The sequence below is a fragment of the Epargyreus clarus genome, unplaced genomic scaffold, assembly GCF_041222505.1.
Source record: "Epargyreus clarus isolate Ecla_fem2 unplaced genomic scaffold, WU_Ecla_fem_2.2 ptg000012l, whole genome shotgun sequence".
Taxonomy (NCBI): domain Eukaryota; kingdom Metazoa; phylum Arthropoda; class Insecta; order Lepidoptera; family Hesperiidae; genus Epargyreus; species Epargyreus clarus.
This window is the reverse complement of record NW_027332220.1, coordinates 10,386,909-10,408,684: the sequence shown is the minus strand read 5'-3', so window position 1 is coordinate 10,408,684 and position 21,776 is coordinate 10,386,909. Positions and strand designations below refer to the sequence as shown.

Genomic DNA, 21,776 nt, shown 5'->3' with positions numbered 1-21,776 from the left:
CCTTCAAACCAAAACCACCCTAATGGAACCACATAAAACATAATAAAATTTATAACTCAACTGTAAAATAGTTGAAAGATGTACAATAAACTATAACGACTTTATTTTCTGTTATGACGAACATTGATGTCAATTTTTTAAACCAAAACGTATATATTATTATAGTAAATGGACTAAAAAGGGTAGTACAAGTCTAAGTTAAAAAGCAAATCAAACAGTAACATAACATAAGGAGGAGCAACGCATCAACCTCAGATAGTATATCAATACCATCTGGGGCTGATTATATCCTTAGGCAGCAGTGACTACTTACTATACTTATATGTTTTATTCTTACATAAAAATCTATCTAACAAAACACAATTGCCTCTCTCATTCTCATAATGAGTAAGCGAGAAACAAAACAAGCCGCCATTTTGGATTTCAATCTTTACTTAAACTTACACTGGCTTTGGTCTTATACGAGCATTCATACAATGTCAGTGTGGGCGATAGTGGGTATAATCCGCGCCAAACTTCTAGTCCGCTCTGGGGGGTTACTACCTTCTCTTAAAACAATAATATTTTAATCATACTTTTACTTTTTTGCAGGAAATTTAACTTTTTAAGCAAAATATGACAATTTCAGTTGGTTTTATACAATGGATAAGCGAAAAATTAATAAGGGTTTAAGTTTGTTCAACTGTGTATGACGGAATATTTTACTGTTTTAAGGAGGAAATAAAACTTTCCTGAACTATGGTGGTATTTAAAAGATGGTGGTAGGCCCCCTAAAGTTGTTGCGCACAGGTTTAGTTAGCATATACTCCGTAACGTAAGGGCACACTAACTGCTATGTACCCGTGGGCGAGAGCGGGCAGCTATGGTGCTGTCTTCGTCCCGCTAATATCTACAATTTGTTGTTGCGACGCGACTCGACTATATTCAAAGCGGACTAGCAGTTTGGCGCGGACCCTACTATTATTTCTTAAGAATTAGTCACCATCGAATAGACATTAAAGTAAGAGAGTTGACAAAACAACTCACTCGCAGAAGTAGTGCGTTTCCCTCAATAACTATCATGGCGGTGGCCGGCGAAAATTCTGTAAAAATACAAGAAAATAGTTTAAGACACATATTGAAAGGTAAAACCAGTATAGGTCTTTTTATAATAAAGGAGTAGCAGACGAGCATGCAGTCTACCTCATTCCACTTACCATCGTAAGTGGCTATTGCCACCCTTGAACATCTGTAATCAATCCCAGATGAAGATTCCTACCTGAGGTCGGCCACAGATGCGCCGCTACTCCTGAGCACTAAGCTGGAACGCCTCGGAAAAGTATGTCTCCCTTACCACATCCTTCAAACCAGAACACAGCAACGCTTAACACTGCTGTTATGAGGCAGAAATAGGTGTGGCAGTGGTGCCGCCGGAATCGAACCACAAAGGGTTCTACCACCTTCAAGGCGGCTAACATACATATGAGTAGACTTTAGTGTTCAAGAGTTGAAAGGCATCAATGATAAGCTTCAGGTGGAAACCTTCGTCTATATGGAGTAGCAGATGCCCTTATCCAATAGTGGTACCTGATATTATTATATCACATAAATAATAAAATTATTGTAATACCAACCTCTTAAATTGAAACATCAATAGAAAGACCTATATTCTATAAAATGAAATAAAAAAACTTTAATTAGAACAAACCGTTTTGAGAAACAGCAAAACAAAGAAACAAACAGAAAGATGTATTTTATAATATGTAAAATTAATGATAATCAAAGATGAGAAAACCAGATATTTTAATGGTAGTAGAATTATTTGTGGTTCCACTTTGGAGACACTATCACCACACCTATTTCTGCCTAAGAAAATAGTGTTATGCTATGCTGTTTTCTGATTTGAAAAGCATGGTAAGAGAGGCTTGTATGAGGCATTTCAACAGGAAGAAATTCAATCTAATCCGTGGTTGATTACAGATGTCCACTTACCATCAGGTACTTTTATACTAAAAAATCTTAAACCAAAACTATACAAAACAGGTCTGCTCGCGATGTACCGCCACCGTTGTTTCACTTGGCAACTCCTGGGCTCACCCGTGCTATCATTGGAGAATAATACCAAAAGAAACAAAACGCTACGTATCGGTGTTACCGTACATCCTCGGCGTTCCCCAGTGAATGTACACACGCCGCTCCCTCAGTACACTCGGAGAGTACCACCACCGTTGTTCCACTTGGCACCTCCTGAGCTCGTCATTGCTGTCATTGGAAAATATAAAGCAAAGTAAGAAAGCGTTACGTACCGGTGTGTTACCATACATCCTCGCCGTCCACCCGTGGTTGTACACACGCCGCTCCCTCAGTACACTCGGAGAGTACCACCGCCGTTGTTCCACTTGGCACCTCCTGAGTTCACCCTTGCTGTCATTGGAGAATATAAAGCAAAGTAACAAAACGCTACGTACAGGTGTGTTACCGTACATCCTCGGCGTCCCCCAGTGCTTATACACGCGCCGCTTCCTCAGTACACTCGGGGAGTACCGCTACAGTTGTTCCAATTGGGGCCATTTGAGATCACCCTAGCTAACGTTAGAGAACTCACATCAAAAATAATAAAACGCTACGTACCGGTGTGTTACCGTACATCCTCGGCGTCCCCCAGTGGTTGTACACGCGCCGCTTCTTCAGTACACTCGGGGAGTACCGCCACCGTTGTTCCAATTTACACTGCCTGGGCTCGACCTTGGCGCCGTCAGAACTGCCCGAGCTCACGTTCAGGTTGCCCGTATTGATGGTACGATTGAACGTTATCGTTCGCGTTATGACGGGCTCGGTTGTTTTATTCTGGAAATTTAAAGGGATTAAAGATACGCTTACGATTACCAATACGCACTTGACCAGCGCGGTGGACTATGGCCTAATCCTTCTCATTCTAAGAGGACGCCGTGCCCCGCAGTGGGACAGTAATGGGTTGATGATGATGATGAAATTGAACACACACAAAGACAAATACACTAACGCCCAGACTCGGAATAAAGCTCGGAATAAAGACTGCCAAGTGACATCCACCGCAATGGAAGAGGTTCACTTTAGAAATAGACTTGATGGTAAGAATATTGGAGAAATCATTGGTTCCGCAAGTATCCAACGGCGATAGTAACCACTTATGATATGACCCATCCACACAACACACCCCCCAATGTGCTTGCCAGTGAGCTAATGAAGTCCACCCACACCTTTAAGCGCATCAAAAGGAGAGCTCCCCAGGACCTTCTCTCCTTCTTTGAAATTACCTCGAACGGTATACTTATAAATGGGTGCGCCACTGGGCGTAAACCATACATGCCTACTAGAAACCACATAACCTCCAGCTAAATGCCTTGAGAGGCAGATTGCAGGACAATAGGAGTTAAAAAAAATCCACACAACAAAAACTATGTAACTCACCATTGAATCCACATTGGTCGTGTCCGGCGAATCCGCGCGCACAGCGGGTGTGGACGTCTGAAGAGGCACATTCGGCGATATGCGCGGCGAGCTGTGCGGCGATTGTACCGCAAGATTCGTTTCAAACTTCCCCTTCAACGCCACCAAACGCTCGTACAACTGCACGTTGTTCGTCGACAGTTGCATCTCGAACAAACCCATCATCGCCACACTGAAGACCTTCGGGCTCGTCCTCTCCAGTATCTGGATCAGCACTCGCGCCAAAGCGTCGTCGTACGGCAATATGCACAGCCTCTCCAACACCTGCGACGCCACGTTCAAACCGAACGACCGCCCTATATGACACATGAACACCGTCAACTTTATGAACACGTTCTTGAACCGCGAGAAATTTTGCGTTTCGGATATAATTTTCATGAAATAGTCGCACAAGAGCACGTCAGGACAGATCTTAGACCGGAGCATCTTTTCGCAAGCTTCCAAATCAGCATTGTTTAGATGGAGCAAAGCGATTTCGACGAGTTCTATCAAGCGGGAATCCTCTACACTTTTATCGTTAAACTTTTTACGACAATCTTTGATGACGGTGACCGTGATGTGTAAGACCCACGGCGTCAGATTCCGACGAACGCACTCTTCGACGAAACAACACCCGAACTTTCGTCGGAGCACCGTCCAACATAACATGAACGAGCACTCTCTAATGAACTGTTCTTCGGAAAGGTTTTGCAGTATTGGTTTCGCAAGATCGACGCTGATATTCACGTGAGGGAAATTACAAACGGCATTTTTACAAATTGAAGCGAGATTGAAGATGCATATGTTTTTGAATATATTGCTTCCACTATGGACATGCTTGCTGCCTGAAGGAATTGGTAAAAAGCCGGGATGTTTAAATTCAACTGTGCCAGAACTTTCAGGTCCCACCATAGATCTACTATTAATATCATTCGGCTTCTCATTACTATTTTCAGGAATATAAGCTGACGGTCTATCCATATCTTGACTATTTAAAGTATCTGGTAAATTCGAAAATGCTCCGTCGGTATCGTTTTGAATTTGACTAAATCTCTGACTGAAACTATTAACGGGGGCCCTGATTTGAATATTTTGGAAATCAGTGAACTTCCTATTGAAATTTACGGGTACGTTCGTGTTCGTATCATTGTCATAATCACCAAAATTACCGCCGAAATTTATAAGTTCGTTAGAAGTTCTCCTATCTACACTATTCGTAAATTTAAGCCTATTGCTAAAATGATTAGAATCACTTATAGAATCGTCATCGAAACTATCAAATTTGTTCCCTACACTACTATCAATAGTTCTGTTGTAATTAGAACTAGAGTCGGCCGTGTGTTTCTCACAAACTGTTCTAGAATACGTTTTTTCGTATTTATCTAGCGGATCTGTTACTCTTGTTGGTTGTTGATATTGACTGCTTTGACAAACGCGTTCATTTGCGGAGAATTTGTCCCGTCTTCTCGGTGGTGTGGGATCGAAATCATCATAGTCTGTATCCGCCATCGTATCAGCGAATAGTGATATTGCGTCATCATCCTCTGTATTATCAAACTCTACTTCTTTATCAAACGATTTCCTTTTCTCACATTCCATGCGATTAGGACTATTGTTTGCATATTTTGCGTCGTTTCCATTTTCTATCTTCTCTAAATTATCTGGCTTTTCTAGGATTGGGTCCTGGTTAACATGTTCTAAAACGTCATTGGCAGATTTATTAGAATCGGGTCGCTGGTCTATTACTTCATTAATATTTTTGATTTCTGTTTCAATAATTTCTGGCTCATCTTCTTCAACGCCTAATACCCGTTTGATCTCCTTACAATATTTAATGACGTCACTCTCTTCCTTCAGGATCTCAAATGTTCGATCATTGTAGTACTTCGTGCTGACATCTTTGCTTTCGTTCTCGTAGCCGATCCAATTAATGATTTCCAAATCGAAATTTTTCATTTTAGAGGCCAAATTGTCTAGGCTTCGCTGGAGATTTTCTACAATTTCTTTATTTTTGGTCGCATTATTTTGAGGCTCGTTACTTCTAACTGACGTCATTGATGACGTACTAAGATTCAAAGTTTGGGAGACATTGAAATCAGCAGCCGAAAACTCGCTGCATTCGGTTCTGCTTGGACTTCTTTGTTCATTTTCATGGGTATCAATGGAATTTTCGTATATATCATCGGTAATAACTTTAATCTTAAGTTTGTCATCAATGTCAGTCAGTTTAATAATAGGCAACTTCTTGTCTATTCTCACAAAGTCATTGGACTGTACCGTCATACAAGTAATCGTACTAGAGCTGGAAATATCTTTTGTCCAAGACAAGCATGTGGATGTACTTGAAGATGAATTTTTCCTGCAACTAATTATATTTTCATCTTGAGATTGTGTTTCATTTTTGTTATCCACATCTGTTTTATTCGAATTTACAACTGTTTTGTCCGCGTGTGAAGATTCTTGTGTTTCTTCCTTACCTTTGGGTGTGACCTTCTGAATTTCCGTCTCCTTCACCGGAAATGGCGCTGGTTTCCGTTTAAGGGATAATTTTCTCCTTTTTTTCGGAGTTTCTTCCGTTGGTTCATTCGTTTGAACTGCTTGTGGCTCAGTATCTGTTTTTAATGAAAATAATGAATGATAATAATTTCCCTCTGTTCATATTAAGTCCCTGCATGTCTCGATCATATTCAAGTACTCAAAGCCATATGATTTCTTCACGAAAGAATTCAATAGATATGGTATATTATAAGAAATTTCCGTTAAAATACGAACTGTAATGTTAATTTTATTCTACTACAAAATGGACAAATTTAAACAGGGTAGTGACAACCATATATATAATATTGTGTATTGTTAAAAGATCTAAGATCATCTAGATATCTCATCCGAGTAAAGAACAAACTCCAAACCCCAAACGATATTACTAACGATAACGATATTAAGAGTCAAACTGGTATCGTCCAAGTATTTAGAATGATAATATAATGTGTCTTACTAATAACTGGGATGTCTACTGTTGCACATCTTTTCCTGTTCGAAGTTTTTGTATTTATTGCTTTCTTTTTGGCCACGTCTTGTATAGGTTCTGGAACAAAATAATTAAGAAAAAGTATTATAAAGTTTATCTGCGCAATATCCGCATTTTATTAGATAAATATAGTCAACTACCAAGTGCATGTTAACATATAACTTTCTTTCAAATCAAAGATCAACCAAAACTACAGCATAATCTAGTATATTAGATATAAGATATTAGATTCCTACCTGAGCTCGGTAGAAGATGCGCCGTTACGCCTAAGGACTAAGCTCGAAAGTGTTGGAAAAGTATGTCTCCCTTACCACATCAAAAATAAAAAAAATAAAAAATATAAAATGTGATTTCTTACCACTGTTTTCCACGGCTTGTGTTGGTTCACTGTCCGCAATCTTCACTTCAATATGTGGCATTTCAGAACTAGTTTTCTTTTGTCTGCCCGGTCGCCTCTTCACCTGTTTTACGGGAGGCACTGTGATCGTCAGCTTTATGTCCATGGGCTTTGGTTTTTTCTTAAACACAGTCCTAAGAACTGGAATGGAAAATATAATGCTGTTTAATATAGGATATTAACTTAGTAAGAAAATATATTAGCAGACATAAAAATTCGGCCACCGATGGTATGTGTATGCTGGTAAGTGGCTACTGCCGCCCATGGACATCTGTAATCAACCCCAGATACCTACCTACCTGCGGTCGGCCACAGATGCGCCGCTACCCCTGAGGACTAAGCTAGAATGCCTCAGAAAAGTATGTCTCCCTTACCACATCCTTGAAACTAGAACACTGCTGTTATAAGGCAGAAATAGATGCGGCAGTGGTGCTGTTGAGAGCCGAGCCAAAGAGAGTCCTACCACATTCAGTGTTTATCATGTAATAGGAATGTTACCTTCATTGGCACGCATAATCTTCAATTCATCTTTGGCTTGGATGGCAGGGGCTTTCGTTTTTGATTTTGGTGGCACATTTTCTGGTTCCAGACTGTGATTAACAACACCTGTAAAGAAATACTTGTTATTAAAATATTGAATAATACACTTATTTTTATAATATAGTAGCAGACGAGCATGCAGGCCACCTGATGGTAAGTGGCTACTGCCGCCCCTAGACATGTATTTAATCAATCCCACATAGGATTAGACTCCTACTTGATGTCGGCAACAGATATGTCACTACCCCTGAGGACTAAACTGGAAAGCCTTAGAAAAGTATGACTGCTAAGCCCATCCTTCAAACCAGAATACAGCAGAGCTTAACACTGCTGTTGTTAGGCAGAAATAGGTGAGGCAGTGGTGCTGCTGGAATCGAACAACGAAGGGATCTTCCCTTCAACTAAGCATGTTTGTTTATCTTTCTACAATATTATATTTAACCAATATATTAATTTATAACTACAGGGAACTTTCAATCAAATACATGCCTTATTGCTATTCCCATATGATAGGATAATGGTTTGAAATTAGATCTTTTATGCTAGAGGTCTCTGGTTTGAGTCCCAGGGTTACACTTTTGTTTTGAAACCTATGTAAGCATTATACATTAACATCACTTGCTTTAATACAGGAGAACAGTTCTATAACCAAACAATATAAACTAAGAGGCAAATGTTACCATTAACCATAATCTTATCAATTACTAGCTGACCCGGCAAACATTGTGTTGCCATATAAATAAAATAAATGTTAAGGGTGAACAACCCTTATCACTTAGGGGTATGAAAAATAGATGTTGGCCGATTCTCATAGATACCGGATAAGCACAAAAAATTTCATCAAAATCGGTCAAGCCTCGAGAATTTTATATATTAGATGTGGTGTATAACCAAATAACACGCTTACATGAAATATTTGACAGGAAAATATGATTTTGTTTGACACAACATGTTTAATGATACCTGAGGCTGACTTGGCTACTACTATGTGACTGATAGCATAGATTACCAATATCAGCAAGTTACTAAGCAGAAGTAGAAGGAATTAACCATCGAAACAAATCATTTTTATTGTGGACACAAAGAACCACAAAAGGTTTATGGCTAAAGCTTTGAAGTCTTCCATATTCATATCACAGATGGATATATAATAAATTAAATTGTTCAACTCATATCCTAATTTGTGTATGGCATTTCCTGAAGTGAAGGACATAAGCAAAGTATATTATATAAACTTTTGTTTGTATTTGTTTTTAAATTTGTATCTATTTACACCTATGGGTGTTATAGACTATAATATCCAGAACTGAGTAGATTACTTTCATAATCCATAGTATACTAGGTAAACATAATTTTGTGATTTATGTGGTAATCTGCATTACAGGTAGAGATTACTTAAAAAAATTAAGGACTCTAACTTAAGGAAAATATAAAATTGATTCTTAATGTATACGACTGGTAAATCTAGTTGCCTGGGAATTGAACCAGACTCAGAGCAGAAGATTAAAGTGTGTGACACTACCACTTCTTTTTGAAGGAATTACTTACTGTTTGTATTGCAAATCGCAATACATATTATTTTTATACGTACACAAATCGTCTGGCGGCGTTGTTTTCGCTTTTCCCACTGACTTCGGTAACTTTTTCGTAACACCCTTCTTTGGTTTTATTTGCGGTTTGGCCCGCGCTTTATCGGCGTTCTTTCTTGGCGGCATGACTATATTAAACCTATTTTATATTTGAATACTATGTTTTAGGTTTCACACATTCCTAAAAAACTTATAAGTGGTACGGAGAAGTAAGAAAAATACTGTGTCGACAAATTTTGTTTTCAAGGGCAAGTATGTTAGGATTGTTAAGTTTTGGTCATTTCGCTGATCGAGCAACTCGTGTTCAATAACAAATCGTCGCTCAATTTGAATAAGCTTAAGTAACTTTTAACTTTTTTCGCATAGTAATAATAATTACGTTCGTACTTTATTTATAAACTTCCAGATTTTAGCGATTTTTTTATCTCAATATTTATTATCTGTGACTACAGGATCTCCTTCAGTCCTTCTTCTTTAGCACAGCACTGCAAAAGTGCAAAGCAATTTTTTTAGCAATATTAGGGCTCCTTCACACTAGCGTTTGTAGTAGCACAAAGAGAGGCGTTATTTTATAGATCTATAATATTTTATCAATTTTTAATAGTATCATAATTTATAAACACACGAATTCAGGTAAGGAAATACTACTGTTATCTTTACTTTCGAAAAGAAATGAAAGTTAAAAGTAAAAGGCTATCGAACCCTTTATGGAAATAACAATCAGGTGAACCCAGTGAGTGATTTTGTGTATAAAAGAGTAACTACAAATAATTTCTCAATGCCAATACGTATAGTTCATAAATTGTTGTACACTATTAAACGAGTTATGCCTATTATTGATAATCAATATGTGCTAATTTAGCCTACCAAAGATCGAAGTTTGACAATAATTATGTTCATTATACACCTGGAGAGTACTATCATCTCGTAAAATAATATTATTTTAATCAAATTTTTACTTTTTTTTGCAGGAAATTTAACTTTTTAAGCAAAATATGACAATTTCAGTTGGTTTTATACAATGGATAAGCGAAAAAATAATAAGGGTTTAATTTTATTTAACTGCGTTATGATTTGGTCTTAATATTGAATTATATATACAATAATAATCTACTATTGTCCACTGATGCTCCTTTGACATTTTCTATTGTGATACCACTGATTAGTATCTACAATTTAATAATTTGAAGTTATAAAATGCGACTTAAAATTATATTTGTACGCCATTTCTGGCAGAATGAGCGAAAATTCTTGACTATAACACCAATGTATACACCTTATTCTACAAATAAATACTTTTGTATTTGTATTTGCGTATGACGGAATATTTTACTGTTTTAAGAAGGAAATAAAACTTTTCTGAACTATGATGGTTTTTAAAAGTTAGGCCGGCGGTAGGCCCTCAGCGCTGGAAAAATACTAGTGTGTAGGAGCTCTTATACAAGATTAAAACTACAGATATAGACAGAAGGACATCAACAAAGATTGACAGGATTAGCACAGGTAAAGACAGATTTTTTGATTAAGATCAAGATTTACCGATTTATAGTTACACCAAATTTATTTGTTTTTTATTTGTACTTAAAAATGAAACATATGTAAATACATAATATTATTTTTTAAATATTTTTTTTTGAGAAATCTTTTAATGAATATGTATTCTAGCGCAGCGACATGATATCATAGTAGTGTCATGTCAAAATGAACTATCAATGTCAATTGTCAAACTCGAAGTAGGTCCGGTAGTACGGTAGAGGCAGTGTTGGCAACCGTACGATAATTATCGTACATGTACGATAATTTGATACCACCGTACGATGTACGATAGCGAGTCATTATCGTACGCAAATGTACGATAATTGGCTACTTGAAACTTTTTGGGAAACTGTTTTAATGAATTCATAAACGTATTATATATATGCCTTTAATTGATAATTTTTTCGAAAAAAGGGCGATTTATTCATAAAAAATATATTGTTATTACCGTATCTGCCGAAAAATTATCGTACATTTCATAAGAACGCGTGCATCGCGCCTAATGATGTGCCGAGTCGGCCATTTTTGGTGTTGAGTCCAAAGTACTCGAGTACAACAATAAACAAACAACAATAGCACGGAAGAGCAAAAAAAAAAAAAAAAAAAAAAACGCCACCTCGGATCGACCTGACTCGGCACATCTCTACTCGCGCCCGCGTTCTTATGAAATGTACGATAATTTTTCGGCAAATACGATAATTTTACGCCCCTAGTACGATCAACGCCATCTCCCAGGTTGCCAACACTGGGTAGAGGTCATACAGGTTATTTACGTCAAATTTCTGAGGGTGAAGTCTAGTATTACACCGGTGGTTTTAAAACCTTACTTTAATTACTAGCTAAAAATGGCTGCTAAATACAAGATTGTTATGATCCGCCACGGCGAAAGTGAATGGAACCAGAAGAATCTGTTCTGCGGGTGGTACGACGCTGACCTTAGCGACAAGGGTAAGTTAAATAAGTTAATTGACCGACTTTGTTGTTAATCGATAGTTCTTTGAAGCACGTATTGGACGTATTGGTCATATCTTGGATAGAATCTCAATAGACCTACATAGTTAAGGTATGTTGGGTGTGGTCAGGAGCTTTATGTGTGACCACTAGTTAGTGTCGTGTGTTAGCTCCGGAGGTCACGTCGACCTATCGGTCTCGTTTGTTATTAGTGGTTGAATCTTGTCGGAGTCCACGTGCCTGAACATTCGACTCGGGTGGTCTAGTATACCACAGTAGTGAGAAAACTAGAGGGTTATTATAAAACCCAAAAATCCGACTGCTTTAAAATAAAGCCCATGTTACTTCCACAATTTAAACAAATCCAATGAAACCTCATATATGAAAATCAGAAAAATGAGGTACAGAAGGTGAGTAATGTATTAGTAAATGCTCTCGAAAAACATCATTACCCTCCACAGGTGGTTAAAAAGAGTTGCAAACAATTAATCACTCATTCTTAATGACATTTGTTAGGTCGCGAAGAGGCTGGGGCAGCTGGAAAAGCTTTAAAAGCAGAGGGTTACAAATTCGACATCGCCCACACATCTGTGCTGAAGCGAGCTCAGATCACACTGAACACTATCCTGCAAGAGATCGGCCAGACAGACATTCCTATCAACAAGACCTGGCGCTTGAACGAGAGGCACTACGGTGGCCTCACTGGCTTGAACAAAGCTGAAACTGCTGCTAAATATGGTGAAGCACAGGTATAGTAATAACTACTCTTATAATAAAACTTCTACCACCTTACTAGGATTTTTTGTGTGTTGTGGATTACCTGGACACAAAGATTTTTTTCTTTTATAATGTAGACTTTATTATGTGTACACAAACATCTAGACCCAACACAGAATTTTAAATAGATCTAAGAAACTATGATTTATGTATGATTTATATATTCTCTGGCTGGAGATCAAACCCAGAACCTAATGCATATAAAGACTTAGGTATACTGTGATTACTTTGCCAAACAAGATGTCAAATCAAAGTCAAATAATGACTATATGTCGCATAATGGATCACGTACAATACGTAACTCACATCACACACATGTTATAATCCAGTAAAAAAAGATATAAACTCATCAAATCTTGTGACTCTCAAGTGTAGCCCGCGCCAAACTGCTAGTCCGCTCTGAAGTTATTGCGGGCAGGTCTAGTCGTACAATCTGCTATGGTGACACGATTTATTTCTGTATTTTACGCAGACTATACAAAAATGACGGTGCCACAAAAAAAGAGATATTTAAATTAAATTCTATTACTAATCATGTATAATTTACAGGTACAAATCTGGCGCCGTAGCTTCGACGTTCCCCCACCAGCGATGGAGAAAGACCACCCCTACTACGACACCATCGTGAATGACCCACGTTACGCCGGTGACCCGAAACCCGAGGAGTTCCCCATGTTTGAGAGCTTGAAACTCACCATTGAAAGGACTCTGCCTTACTGGAACAATGTTATTGTGCCCCAGGTGTGTACATTTTGTTGTTATTTCAAACATAGGTAAAGTAAATGTGAACAAACATATATGTAGGTGTATACTTCAGAATACTTGTTTGTTCTAAGATTTTTAACAATTACATTTTATCTTATTAACAACATAAATTTATGATATATATTATATAACATTAAAAAATATTTAATCTACATTATCAATGACGTACATGCATTAAAATAAACGTAGATAATAAATACTTGTATATAACATTTTAAATTTTAAACAATACATTTAGTAGTAGCCTTACATAGAATACATAATTATTTACTGTCAATCCTATTATCTGTATGCCACCCTGAAGTGAATCAGTGTGTTTTTATTTTCAGCTTAAAGAAGGCAAGAGAATTATCATCGCTGCCCACGGCAACAGTCTGCGAGGCATTGTGAAGCATTTAGATCGTAATTATTGTTCTTTTATTTATTTTTCTTAACAACTAACTCTACACGGTTTTAATTCTATTGAACTGTAGGGATTAAATTTACTTTAATTTTGACATAAAAAGTTAATAACTCATTACCTATGGGAATAGCCTGTTAAACTTTCTTGTGTCACAAAATAAGCTCATATTTGAATTGCTAAGTGCAAACTTATAATGCTGTAACTAAGTTTGAACCCACGACACGTAAAGCTCGTCGGCGCTCACATTGGACACGCTGTTTACGCCGTTATCCAACGAAATATTATATTGAGCGCCGACTTCAGAAATATGTACTAAACCAACTTTTATCTCAATATTTTTTTTTCTTTGTAGTGACATAGAAGTCGGTTGTATTTTTTCGTTATTTTTTTTTGTATTCATACACTCATCATTTTATTCACAGAACTCAGTGATGCTGCCATCATGGAGCTGAACCTGCCTACCGGTATTCCATTTGTGTATGAATTGGATGAGAACATGAAGCCAGTTGACTCCATGGTCTTCCTTGGTGATGAGGAAACTGTGAAAAAGGCTATGGAAGCCGTAGCCGCTCAGGGCAAAGCCAAGTAGATCTTGTAAAAAGATATGTTACCTATTTATTGCTGTTATTAATAGAGGAATATTGAGATTTGTGATTTAAGTTGCTAAGACTAAATATAATATTCGCCTAGTGGTCGAAATTGAACAATAATCATAAAGTTACCGAATTTTTTTTACAAAGCTTGTCAACCATACACAATAAATCGGATGACAATTACCTATGTAAGAAAAAAATGTTTTTAACGATTGTCCTAGCCTATTTATATATTGTCAGTGGCATTACAAATAGTTTTATTTACTAAATATACCTTGCTTTTAAGTAAAAGTGGATACCAATGAATCTCTGAGTCATAGCAGTTTAGATAAAAAAAGAATTTATTCATTGGATGTATGCCAGTTATTTGCAGATCGCAAATTTATAAAATACTGTTACTATGCAGTATATTGTGCATGTGAAGTAAATAAAAGTCAGTGTTAATACAATCGTTTTATTTTTTCTATTCTGGCAAGTTTTCTTTGAGATCGGTCATAATTTTATCCATATTCACTGATGTAGACTTGGATTTATCGGAGGTGAATTTCTTCCCTGAATACTTTTTAAAACTCTTCTGCTTGCTATTATTGAAGAAGAATTTCTTATTTTCTTGACTACAGTTAGTGGCATCTACTTCCATAGATGTTTCAACATTTTGTTTGTTTTTCTTTTTATTTTTACTTGAGTTTTTAGGTTTGGTTTCAAATCTGAAGTCCTTAGGAAGCTTATGGATTTTCACACAATGATCGAGCCTCTCTTCAGGGTTAATGAATTTTTCAGTGCATTCTTGTATGTAGCAGCAGTACTGTAAAATAAAAGAATGGTGTGGTAAGGGATACTTTCCCGAAGCATTCCAGCTTAGTCCTCAGGGGTAGCAGAATCTGGCCGACCTCAGATAGGAATCTGATAGAAATCTTTGGATGATTACAGATGTCCATGGGCGACGGTAGCCCCTTACCATCAGGTGAATTGCATGCTCGTCTGTTTCTCCTCTGTAATAAAAAAAAATATTAATTAATATGAAATTAAAACAATATAATAATATTGTTTTATTTTTCAGAGGCTTTACGAATTTTCTCTGCGGCAAAAAAAGATAAGGCCGTTATAAATTTCCGGTAATTTGTTACAGCAAATCACTGCATATTTTGCTGTGCAAACGAAATCGTACATAATAATATCGGTTGCAAATTCTCACTTCAGTTTGGACAAGGACTTTTGTTGGTATTATTGAAATGAAAACGAGCCAATGCCTTATATAATGATCAATTTGACTGATATAGCAGATGTATTGTCTTGTATTTAGCTATTCATGTACATATTTTTTGGCTACTACAAATGAATATAGGATGTTGCTGCTTACTCAGTATACTACGAAAACTATCCTAGAAACTGTGTTATAACTAGGTTTTTAGAGGGTAGAAACGCATCTATGGATGACCTTGGGTAGGACTTTATCTTTCCTGGGGTTATTAACATGTTCACCGCCCCAAACGCCTCTGTGCGTTTATTACACTTACTCTACTCTACACGTACATGCGAGTTTTCATACAATTTGCTCAATTTGAACTTATAGAAGGGACCACTTACCATCAGGTGGACTATATGATCGCTTATACTATAAATACTTACAGATGGTTTCCTAGAAGCCATCACAGCGAAGAACGAATCATGCGCCTCTTGCACATGCAAGTCTAGGAGATGGGGCGATGGTAGCACTTTCTTGCACTGACTGCATGAGTACCTATGCGAGGCGTTGTAGTGGTTCTCAAAATCCAGTAGAGATACAGCTGTGAAGTCGCATCCTGGTATAGTACATGCTGACATTATTCTGAAATGATAATATTATTGATAATTTCATTAAGTTTGGATGACCGACATCATAAAAGCTTTTGCCCAATTTTAAGGGCGGTACATCTTTACTATCGACTTTCTAAATATGAAAATACTATTGCCCCAATACCATCAAACGTATACAAAATACTGACCATAAATAAGAAATAGTATGTGAACGAATTTGCAGATAGTCCACATTTGATGACGAATGAATAATACCGGGGAAACCTATATGTCGAATACAACAGGAGTTATTTTATTAAATGAGAAGATCTCTTTCTGTAAAGAAACCTGAGTAATGGGACTAATAAGTATCTAGCTATAGCGCGAAAAGCGGACTAAAAGTTTGGCGCTCCTATAACTAAATTCTACATTCTACATACTAACTAGTCGTACTTACACTTCGTGACACAAATCCTCGTCATCCTCGTCGTAAATACCAAGTCTCGACGGAGGTTTATCCCTGATGAAGATGTCATCGTCGATTCGCCGTCGACCCACGCCGTAATGACGCAACGTTTCGACGAATGTTGTGTCTAACATTCTGGAAATGAAAATATTTGCATTTTTTTATTTTTTTAACAATTAGTATAGGAGTAGTAGACGAGCAGTCAACCTGATGGTGTGGCTACTGCCGACCATGGGCATCTGCAATCAACCCCAGATAGGACTAGATTTTCTTATCTGAGGTCAGCCACAGATGCACCGCTACCCCTGAGGACTAAACTGGAATGCCTCGGAAAAGTATGTCTCCCTCACCACACCCTTCAAACCAGAAAAAAGCAACGCTTAACGCTGCTGTTACACTTTACTGCTGGCGGAAATAGGTGGCGGTGGTGCCGCTGGAGTCGAACAACAAAGGGCTATATCACCTTCCAAACTTTTATTTTTTGTTTTATACCTAAATTTTACCTAATATTCACCTAAATATTAGATTTACCTAAATATTTATATTTTGTACGTACGCTATTAGTTTTACTGATGAGAGTTAATTTGGCTGGTGTAGTGAAAAACTACTAATGTGTTTGCGTCTAATTAACTTTTTTGTATTATAGAACAATGCAAAGTAGCATTAAGTATTTTTCTTAGTCTAGAATCACTCAAGGTCACAAATCCATTGCTACCCGTGAGAACTCAGAACTAAACACCTCCAACCTGCGCTCTGAAATTACGGACGGCATCTTAGCATTAGACTGTTCTTATTAGTGATCGAAGATTAGACTCTAAAAACGCTATATCGGATGATATGAAAGTTATATTTCAGCCTGATAAGCAGTGTGGCGTTACTGTATTCTAGTTTGGAAGGTGTCGTCAGGCATAATTCACTTGTGCAGAGCCTTCTAGATTCTTTTTTTTTCTTGTTGACAAGGGTAATCCTTCAAAAGGTACCCTATGCCGTGGGAGCGGCACGGGGTTATGTGGGATTCTTACCGCACTAAAATCCCCACGGTGGCCGTCCTCGGCGCTGCGTAGAGGACTCCGGGATCTCCAACGGAACGCAACCGGAGTCCACTTGGCGCGTTGCCACGTCGGGCTCCGCCCAGGTGAGCTTGAAACTCACCACACCATCTGGTGTTCACGACGGTATGCGACCACACATACCGCCGTCCATCCCGGGGTTGCTGGCCAGGCGGTTCGAGCTCCCACTCTTGCCGTCCGCAACCCCGGAAGCCCCCTTTTAGTCGCCTCTTACGACAGGCAGGGGATACCGCAGCCCTATTCTGGTCCCGGAACTATAGGGACAATGGAATGATCACCTTGCTTTTTGATAACATTCCATTTGTCTCCAGAGTGGCAACGCTAAGCAGGAAATTAGTCGTAGGTACCCGAAAATTTACCTTAACGTGAAATCTCACCACGCAGAACGTAGGGGTAGTAGCCCTTTGAGGATTTCCTGAGTAAAAAAGTTTAGGTTTACCTCAAGGCCCATAAATATTGTGAAGCCAAAGAAGTAGGTAGTAGGACGTTCGCTTTCATTTATTTATACCTTAGGACGTAGGACTCCTATTGCTTCCGGGACTAGAATAGGGCTACGGTATCCCCTGCCTGTCGTAAGAGGCGACTAAAATGGGGGTTGCGGGCGGCAAGAGTGGGAGCTCGAACCGTCCAGTATAGCTACCTCGGGAAGAACGGCGGTATGTGTGGTCGTATATCATCGTAATCACCAGATGATGTGGGAGGAGCGAACGCTCCCCCAGGGCAGAGCCCGATCGGGGCATTGTGCTTGGAGGACTCTTGTTATGTTCCGTTGGAGATCCCGGAGTTCTCCACCAAACGCCTAGGACGGCCACCGGGGGGTTTAGTGCGGTAAGTCCCACATAACCTGGCGTCGCTCCCACTGCGTCGGGTACCTTTTAAAGGTCCCCCTCGTCAACATAAAAAGGGGTGTTAGTTTCTACGTAATAGTACTCATTCATCTGGAATAATCGCAAAATAACAAGGCCACGCATTAGAAATGTGATCATTAATGAACGTTTTATCGTATTTTTAGCGGTTGGTTCAGAGGGCGAGGTACGAAGTCGGTTCCGGTTATCTATACAAATAAACAAAAGTTAACACCACCAGTCTTGTGATTTGATCATAAAGTCATTTTTAAGCACATAACAGGAATACGTAATGTTTTAGTAATTAGCTGTGCCAGCCGCGGTGCCATGTGTAAACACCATAAGCAGAGATCAACGTTCGATCCTTGGTCAGGCAAATATCTAGATTACATTACTGTTTACTTGATATGGATGTCAACTTAAAAAAAACTTAAGTGTGTGTACGAGGTATGGGTATTTATCACGGAACAAGAAAATGTACTTGTCTTTGTGTTTCCGTAACATACTTATCTATGTTATAAAATACATACGTTTGCCCTTAATATAAGGAATACGATTCTACTGGGACTTTTACGCATACATCCTCTACCCTGCAAATACCACGTAAGGGCGTAAAATTCTATCAAGACACGATGACAAGATGATTTTATTATTTATTTTTAAAAATAACATGTAAGTATGAGTAGGCAAAAATTCTATCAAGACACGATGACAAGATGATTTTATTATGATTATACATATATGAAATATGTAAAAGACAATGTAGCGATATTGGTCTGTTTGGTCTAATCGTTGGCTTAGAAAACTGTTTCTGGAATAACTATGACGACATGTTAGCCTTTTTTTTTTATGTGGGACTCTTACCGCACTAACACTTTCACATTCACAACACATTCTGGTTTTTCAGCCGAAACCGGAAGTGAACCTTCGGCTTATATCCTATTTATAGCCGAAACGGATTTATTTTTAGATTCTAGAAACTTTAGTACATTTGGTCGGAGTCAGAATGATAGAGACTTAAGATTTAGACAATTGCCGGGAATTTAAAGGCTTACGTACTCATATAAGCATTTAGATAACATCATTCTATTGATTTACACTTTTTGATTCAATAGAGGTCTTAAATGGTTTAATTATCTAAGATAGAGGTACACAAAAAAATAAATACAAAAACCTGATCGTCCGACGCAGCTCGTCGGCGTACTCTGAAGGTCAAGTAGACATGACACGCCTACTAATGAAACCTCCGAGTATAGCCGAATGCTACCCGAAAGTTCACGATCTTATGTTTCGGCTGAGCCAAAAGGTTCGGCCTATTTATGGCCGAAACTTTGTCCGAAACCTCTTTTGTGGCCGAAATTTACACTTCGATCAGTCACTATTACCTACAGTACAAATCAATTTAAAGTTATTGCGTATAATTTTAATTTACAAATGTCCAAAGTGTAAATTACAAATAAAATATATAAGTAACATTTAAACATATATAATGTAAAAGTATATAAGTAAAAATATTTAAGAAGGTCGCAGACACGATTTACCTATATCGAAAACATTATCACTATTATTAGTATCTACTATCGATAAATATTAGTCATATCATTGGCCCTAACTTTTTATCGACAACTTCTTATATTATAAATTGAAATTGGGCAATATATATTTCACAATATATTTTCTCGCGAACCCGAAACGTTGTTATAACATAGCTAATTTGTATCAAGTAGATAATATTCGATATTACATAATTAAGTAATGAATGATTCCTTTACTTTTGCATAAATAGTAAATACTTAAGCTGCCTTATAACACTTATATAGCGTCATCAAATTATATCTGTGGCCTTAGACTTCACTTCAGTGTTGTAATTTAGTACGTACTACGTACACCGCTTATTTATACGTGTGTGACGAACTATCGGGAGTGAATTAATGAAGTTAGTTTTATGATCATTTAAAATATAATTTATTTTAGTCAAAAATGAGTAACCTACGCCAAAGAAAGGTAAGAAGATTATTCCTACCGTATTTCAATTAAAACATAACTTTGAATAGTTTATTTTTATAGTATCGGTTAAGTAGCGAATAAATACATCTCTATAACTATTCTTCAAGGTAACGGTAAACTATTGATAAAGATTACACCGGAAGATGTTAGTAATTCAAAGGTTTCATTCAAACAGTTTTGTATACAAAATGATAATATTTACCTATGTTCAACGCGATTATTTCCCAAATTAACATATATTTTACACAATAATTCACGATATTATTTATTATTTTGATGTTTTATTTCCGCGACCTTGAATATTTTTGAAAGCCTGTGTGAAGTTTGTGACATATAATATAGATTAAAACTAAAACGCGACAGTTAATTAATCTAATTTCTACAGATGAAAAAAATGACACAAACATGTATAATTTGTATATATATACAATAAATAAAATTTATTTCAATAAATTAATTGGCATTTATTGATATGTTTTGTTGAATGTTATTTACGTTGAATATTTAGATATTTATTGGGATTTTGTTTATTTTAATAGTTTAATCTGTACAATGGGATTGACTTTTCCAGGGTTACCATTATTTTGCAACATTTATTATTAGAAAAGTTAAATTCCTATGTAAAAATATTAAATTATGAATATAACATTTTAACGTACTGTGTAATGATGTAATTTCAGATTTAAAAAGTAATTTCGTTGTTACAACTCAGCGGTATGTATTTCAGCTTCCTATGTTAATAAAGTTAATTTTTTGTAATCATGATTGTATACAATAGGAATTATTGTATAAATTAATAATTGATATTATGAGATGCTGATTGATGAGATGAGATGGATACCATTAGGTTTAAAAATTCGAATATTTTTTTCGAGTGCTGAATATAAATTATATTTATAATAAATAAGATCATTATAATAATACGTCTGTAATTTCAAATTTGGTTATATTTATGGCAACTTTGTTTCATCATTGATGCTGCCAGTGTGACATAGACAGATAGAATGTAAAATAGAAAAAATGAGGAATCATATCAAAAGGTTGTCGCGAGTGTATTGAGTTTTTTACGAACAAATAATTTTAATTCGAGTTACTATGAAAACCGGATGTAATTTTTCAGTGATTACTGTGTACCTTAAGTGTATTTAAATTGTTTAAAGTTGTGATGATTATTTTAGCCCGATATGGGAAAATTCAGTACTTACAGATATTTAGAGGTGCGTATCGTATTTTTTGTAAATAAATATGGAATATTTAAGGATTATATTTAAGCGGGTTGATTTGGTGACGTCAATAGTTCCTTTGTAGAATATTCTGTCAATGTATTGTATATTAATCGTTTAACAATTTAAGAATGTAGTATTTTTATTCCATATTGTTATGAATAATTGAAATATTTAATTTGTGTGAAAGTTAGAGAAATTGAATAAATAATATCTTTGTTCTTGTTTTAAAATATTGGTACCTATATTTTGTCGTTAAATACGTATTCCAGGTTAAAAATAATAAGGTAATAATATTTTTTTTAATAAATAATTAAATATTATATAATTATGACAAATTCTCTATTCTAAAAAATCATTATC

The 21,776-nt window shown here is 36.8% G+C and overlaps 4 protein-coding genes across 8 annotated transcripts in view; 2 read left to right on the top strand and 2 right to left on the bottom strand.

Moving 5' to 3' along the window:
* Positions 1-291: 291 nt before the first annotated feature.
* On the bottom strand, positions 292-9,475 carry LOC140746404 (uncharacterized). 2 transcript variants are annotated; one of them, XM_073078539.1, is made up of 7 exons: positions 9,004-9,475; positions 7,371-7,478; positions 6,834-7,013; positions 6,443-6,532; positions 3,430-6,059; positions 2,611-2,826; positions 292-1,082 (listed from the first exon to the last, which is right to left on the bottom strand). In XM_073078539.1, the coding sequence occupies exons 1-7, from the start codon at positions 9,125-9,127 to the stop codon at positions 1,059-1,061; spliced, it is 3,372 nt and encodes a 1,123-aa protein (XP_072934640.1). In that variant the 5' UTR covers positions 9,128-9,475; the 3' UTR covers positions 292-1,058. The 2 variants fall into 2 exon arrangements, with proteins under 2 accessions (XP_072934640.1, XP_072934641.1); XM_073078540.1 differs by having other exon boundaries at positions 9,389-9,474.
* Positions 9,476-10,669: 1,194 nt separating this feature from the next.
* On the top strand, positions 10,670-14,475 carry Pglym (phosphoglyceromutase). Its single transcript, XM_073078534.1, has 6 exons — positions 10,670-10,757; positions 11,293-11,485; positions 12,005-12,237; positions 12,815-13,006; positions 13,360-13,432; positions 13,856-14,475. The coding sequence occupies exons 2-6, from the start codon at positions 11,383-11,385 to the stop codon at positions 14,020-14,022; spliced, it is 768 nt and encodes a 255-aa protein (XP_072934635.1). The 5' UTR covers positions 10,670-10,757; positions 11,293-11,382; the 3' UTR covers positions 14,023-14,475.
* Positions 14,467-21,776, bottom strand: part of l(2)k10201 (zinc finger protein 511 lethal (2) k10201) — an 18,423-nt gene continuing 11,113 nt past the window's right edge. Inside the window, exons 1-5 of one of the 3 annotated variants that reach the window (XM_073078536.1) lie at positions 20,393-20,528; positions 19,358-19,568; positions 16,260-16,403; positions 15,656-15,854; positions 14,467-14,831 (exon numbers count right to left, since the gene is read on the bottom strand). In XM_073078536.1, the coding sequence (XP_072934637.1) occupies positions 14,490-14,831; positions 15,656-15,854; positions 16,260-16,402 (684 nt within the window). In that variant the 5' untranslated portion in view covers position 16,403; positions 19,358-19,568; positions 20,393-20,528 and the 3' untranslated portion in view covers positions 14,467-14,489. Of the gene's footprint in view, positions 14,832-15,655; positions 15,855-16,259; positions 16,404-19,357; positions 19,569-20,392; positions 20,539-21,776 lie in introns of those variants that run through there. The other 2 variants (XM_073078535.1, XM_073078537.1) reach the window with 2 other exon arrangements.
* NTPase (ectonucleoside triphosphate diphosphohydrolase NTPase) overlaps positions 20,013-21,776 on the top strand; it is a 25,923-nt gene continuing 24,159 nt past the window's right edge. The window contains exon 1 of one of the 2 annotated variants that reach the window (XM_073078532.1): positions 20,013-20,187. In XM_073078532.1, the coding sequence (XP_072934633.1) occupies positions 20,164-20,187 (24 nt within the window). In that variant the 5' untranslated portion in view covers positions 20,013-20,163. Of the gene's footprint in view, positions 20,188-21,174; positions 21,408-21,776 lie in introns of those variants that run through there. The other variant, XM_073078531.1, reaches the window with a different exon arrangement.

Excerpts from the sequence above, each read along its gene's own strand:
- LOC140746404 (XM_073078539.1), bottom strand. The coding sequence starts at position 9,127 with ATGCCGCCAAGAAAGAACGCCGATAAAGCGCGGGCCAAACCGCAAATA. Across the intron at positions 2,827-3,429 it reads CGACCAATGTGGATTCAATG|AATAAAACAACCGAGCCCGT; the intron begins GTGAGTTACATA and ends TTAAATTTCCAG. Across the intron at positions 1,083-2,610 it reads GGATGTACGGTAACACACCG|AATTTTCGCCGGCCACCGCC; the intron begins GTACGTAGCGTT and ends GTATTTTTACAG.
- Pglym (XM_073078534.1), top strand. The coding sequence starts at position 11,383 with ATGGCTGCTAAATACAAGATTGTTATGATCCGCCACGGCGAAAGTGAA. Across the intron at positions 12,238-12,814 it reads CTAAATATGGTGAAGCACAG|GTACAAATCTGGCGCCGTAG; the intron begins GTATAGTAATAA and ends TATAATTTACAG. Across the intron at positions 13,007-13,359 it reads ACAATGTTATTGTGCCCCAG|CTTAAAGAAGGCAAGAGAAT; the intron begins GTGTGTACATTT and ends TTTTATTTTCAG.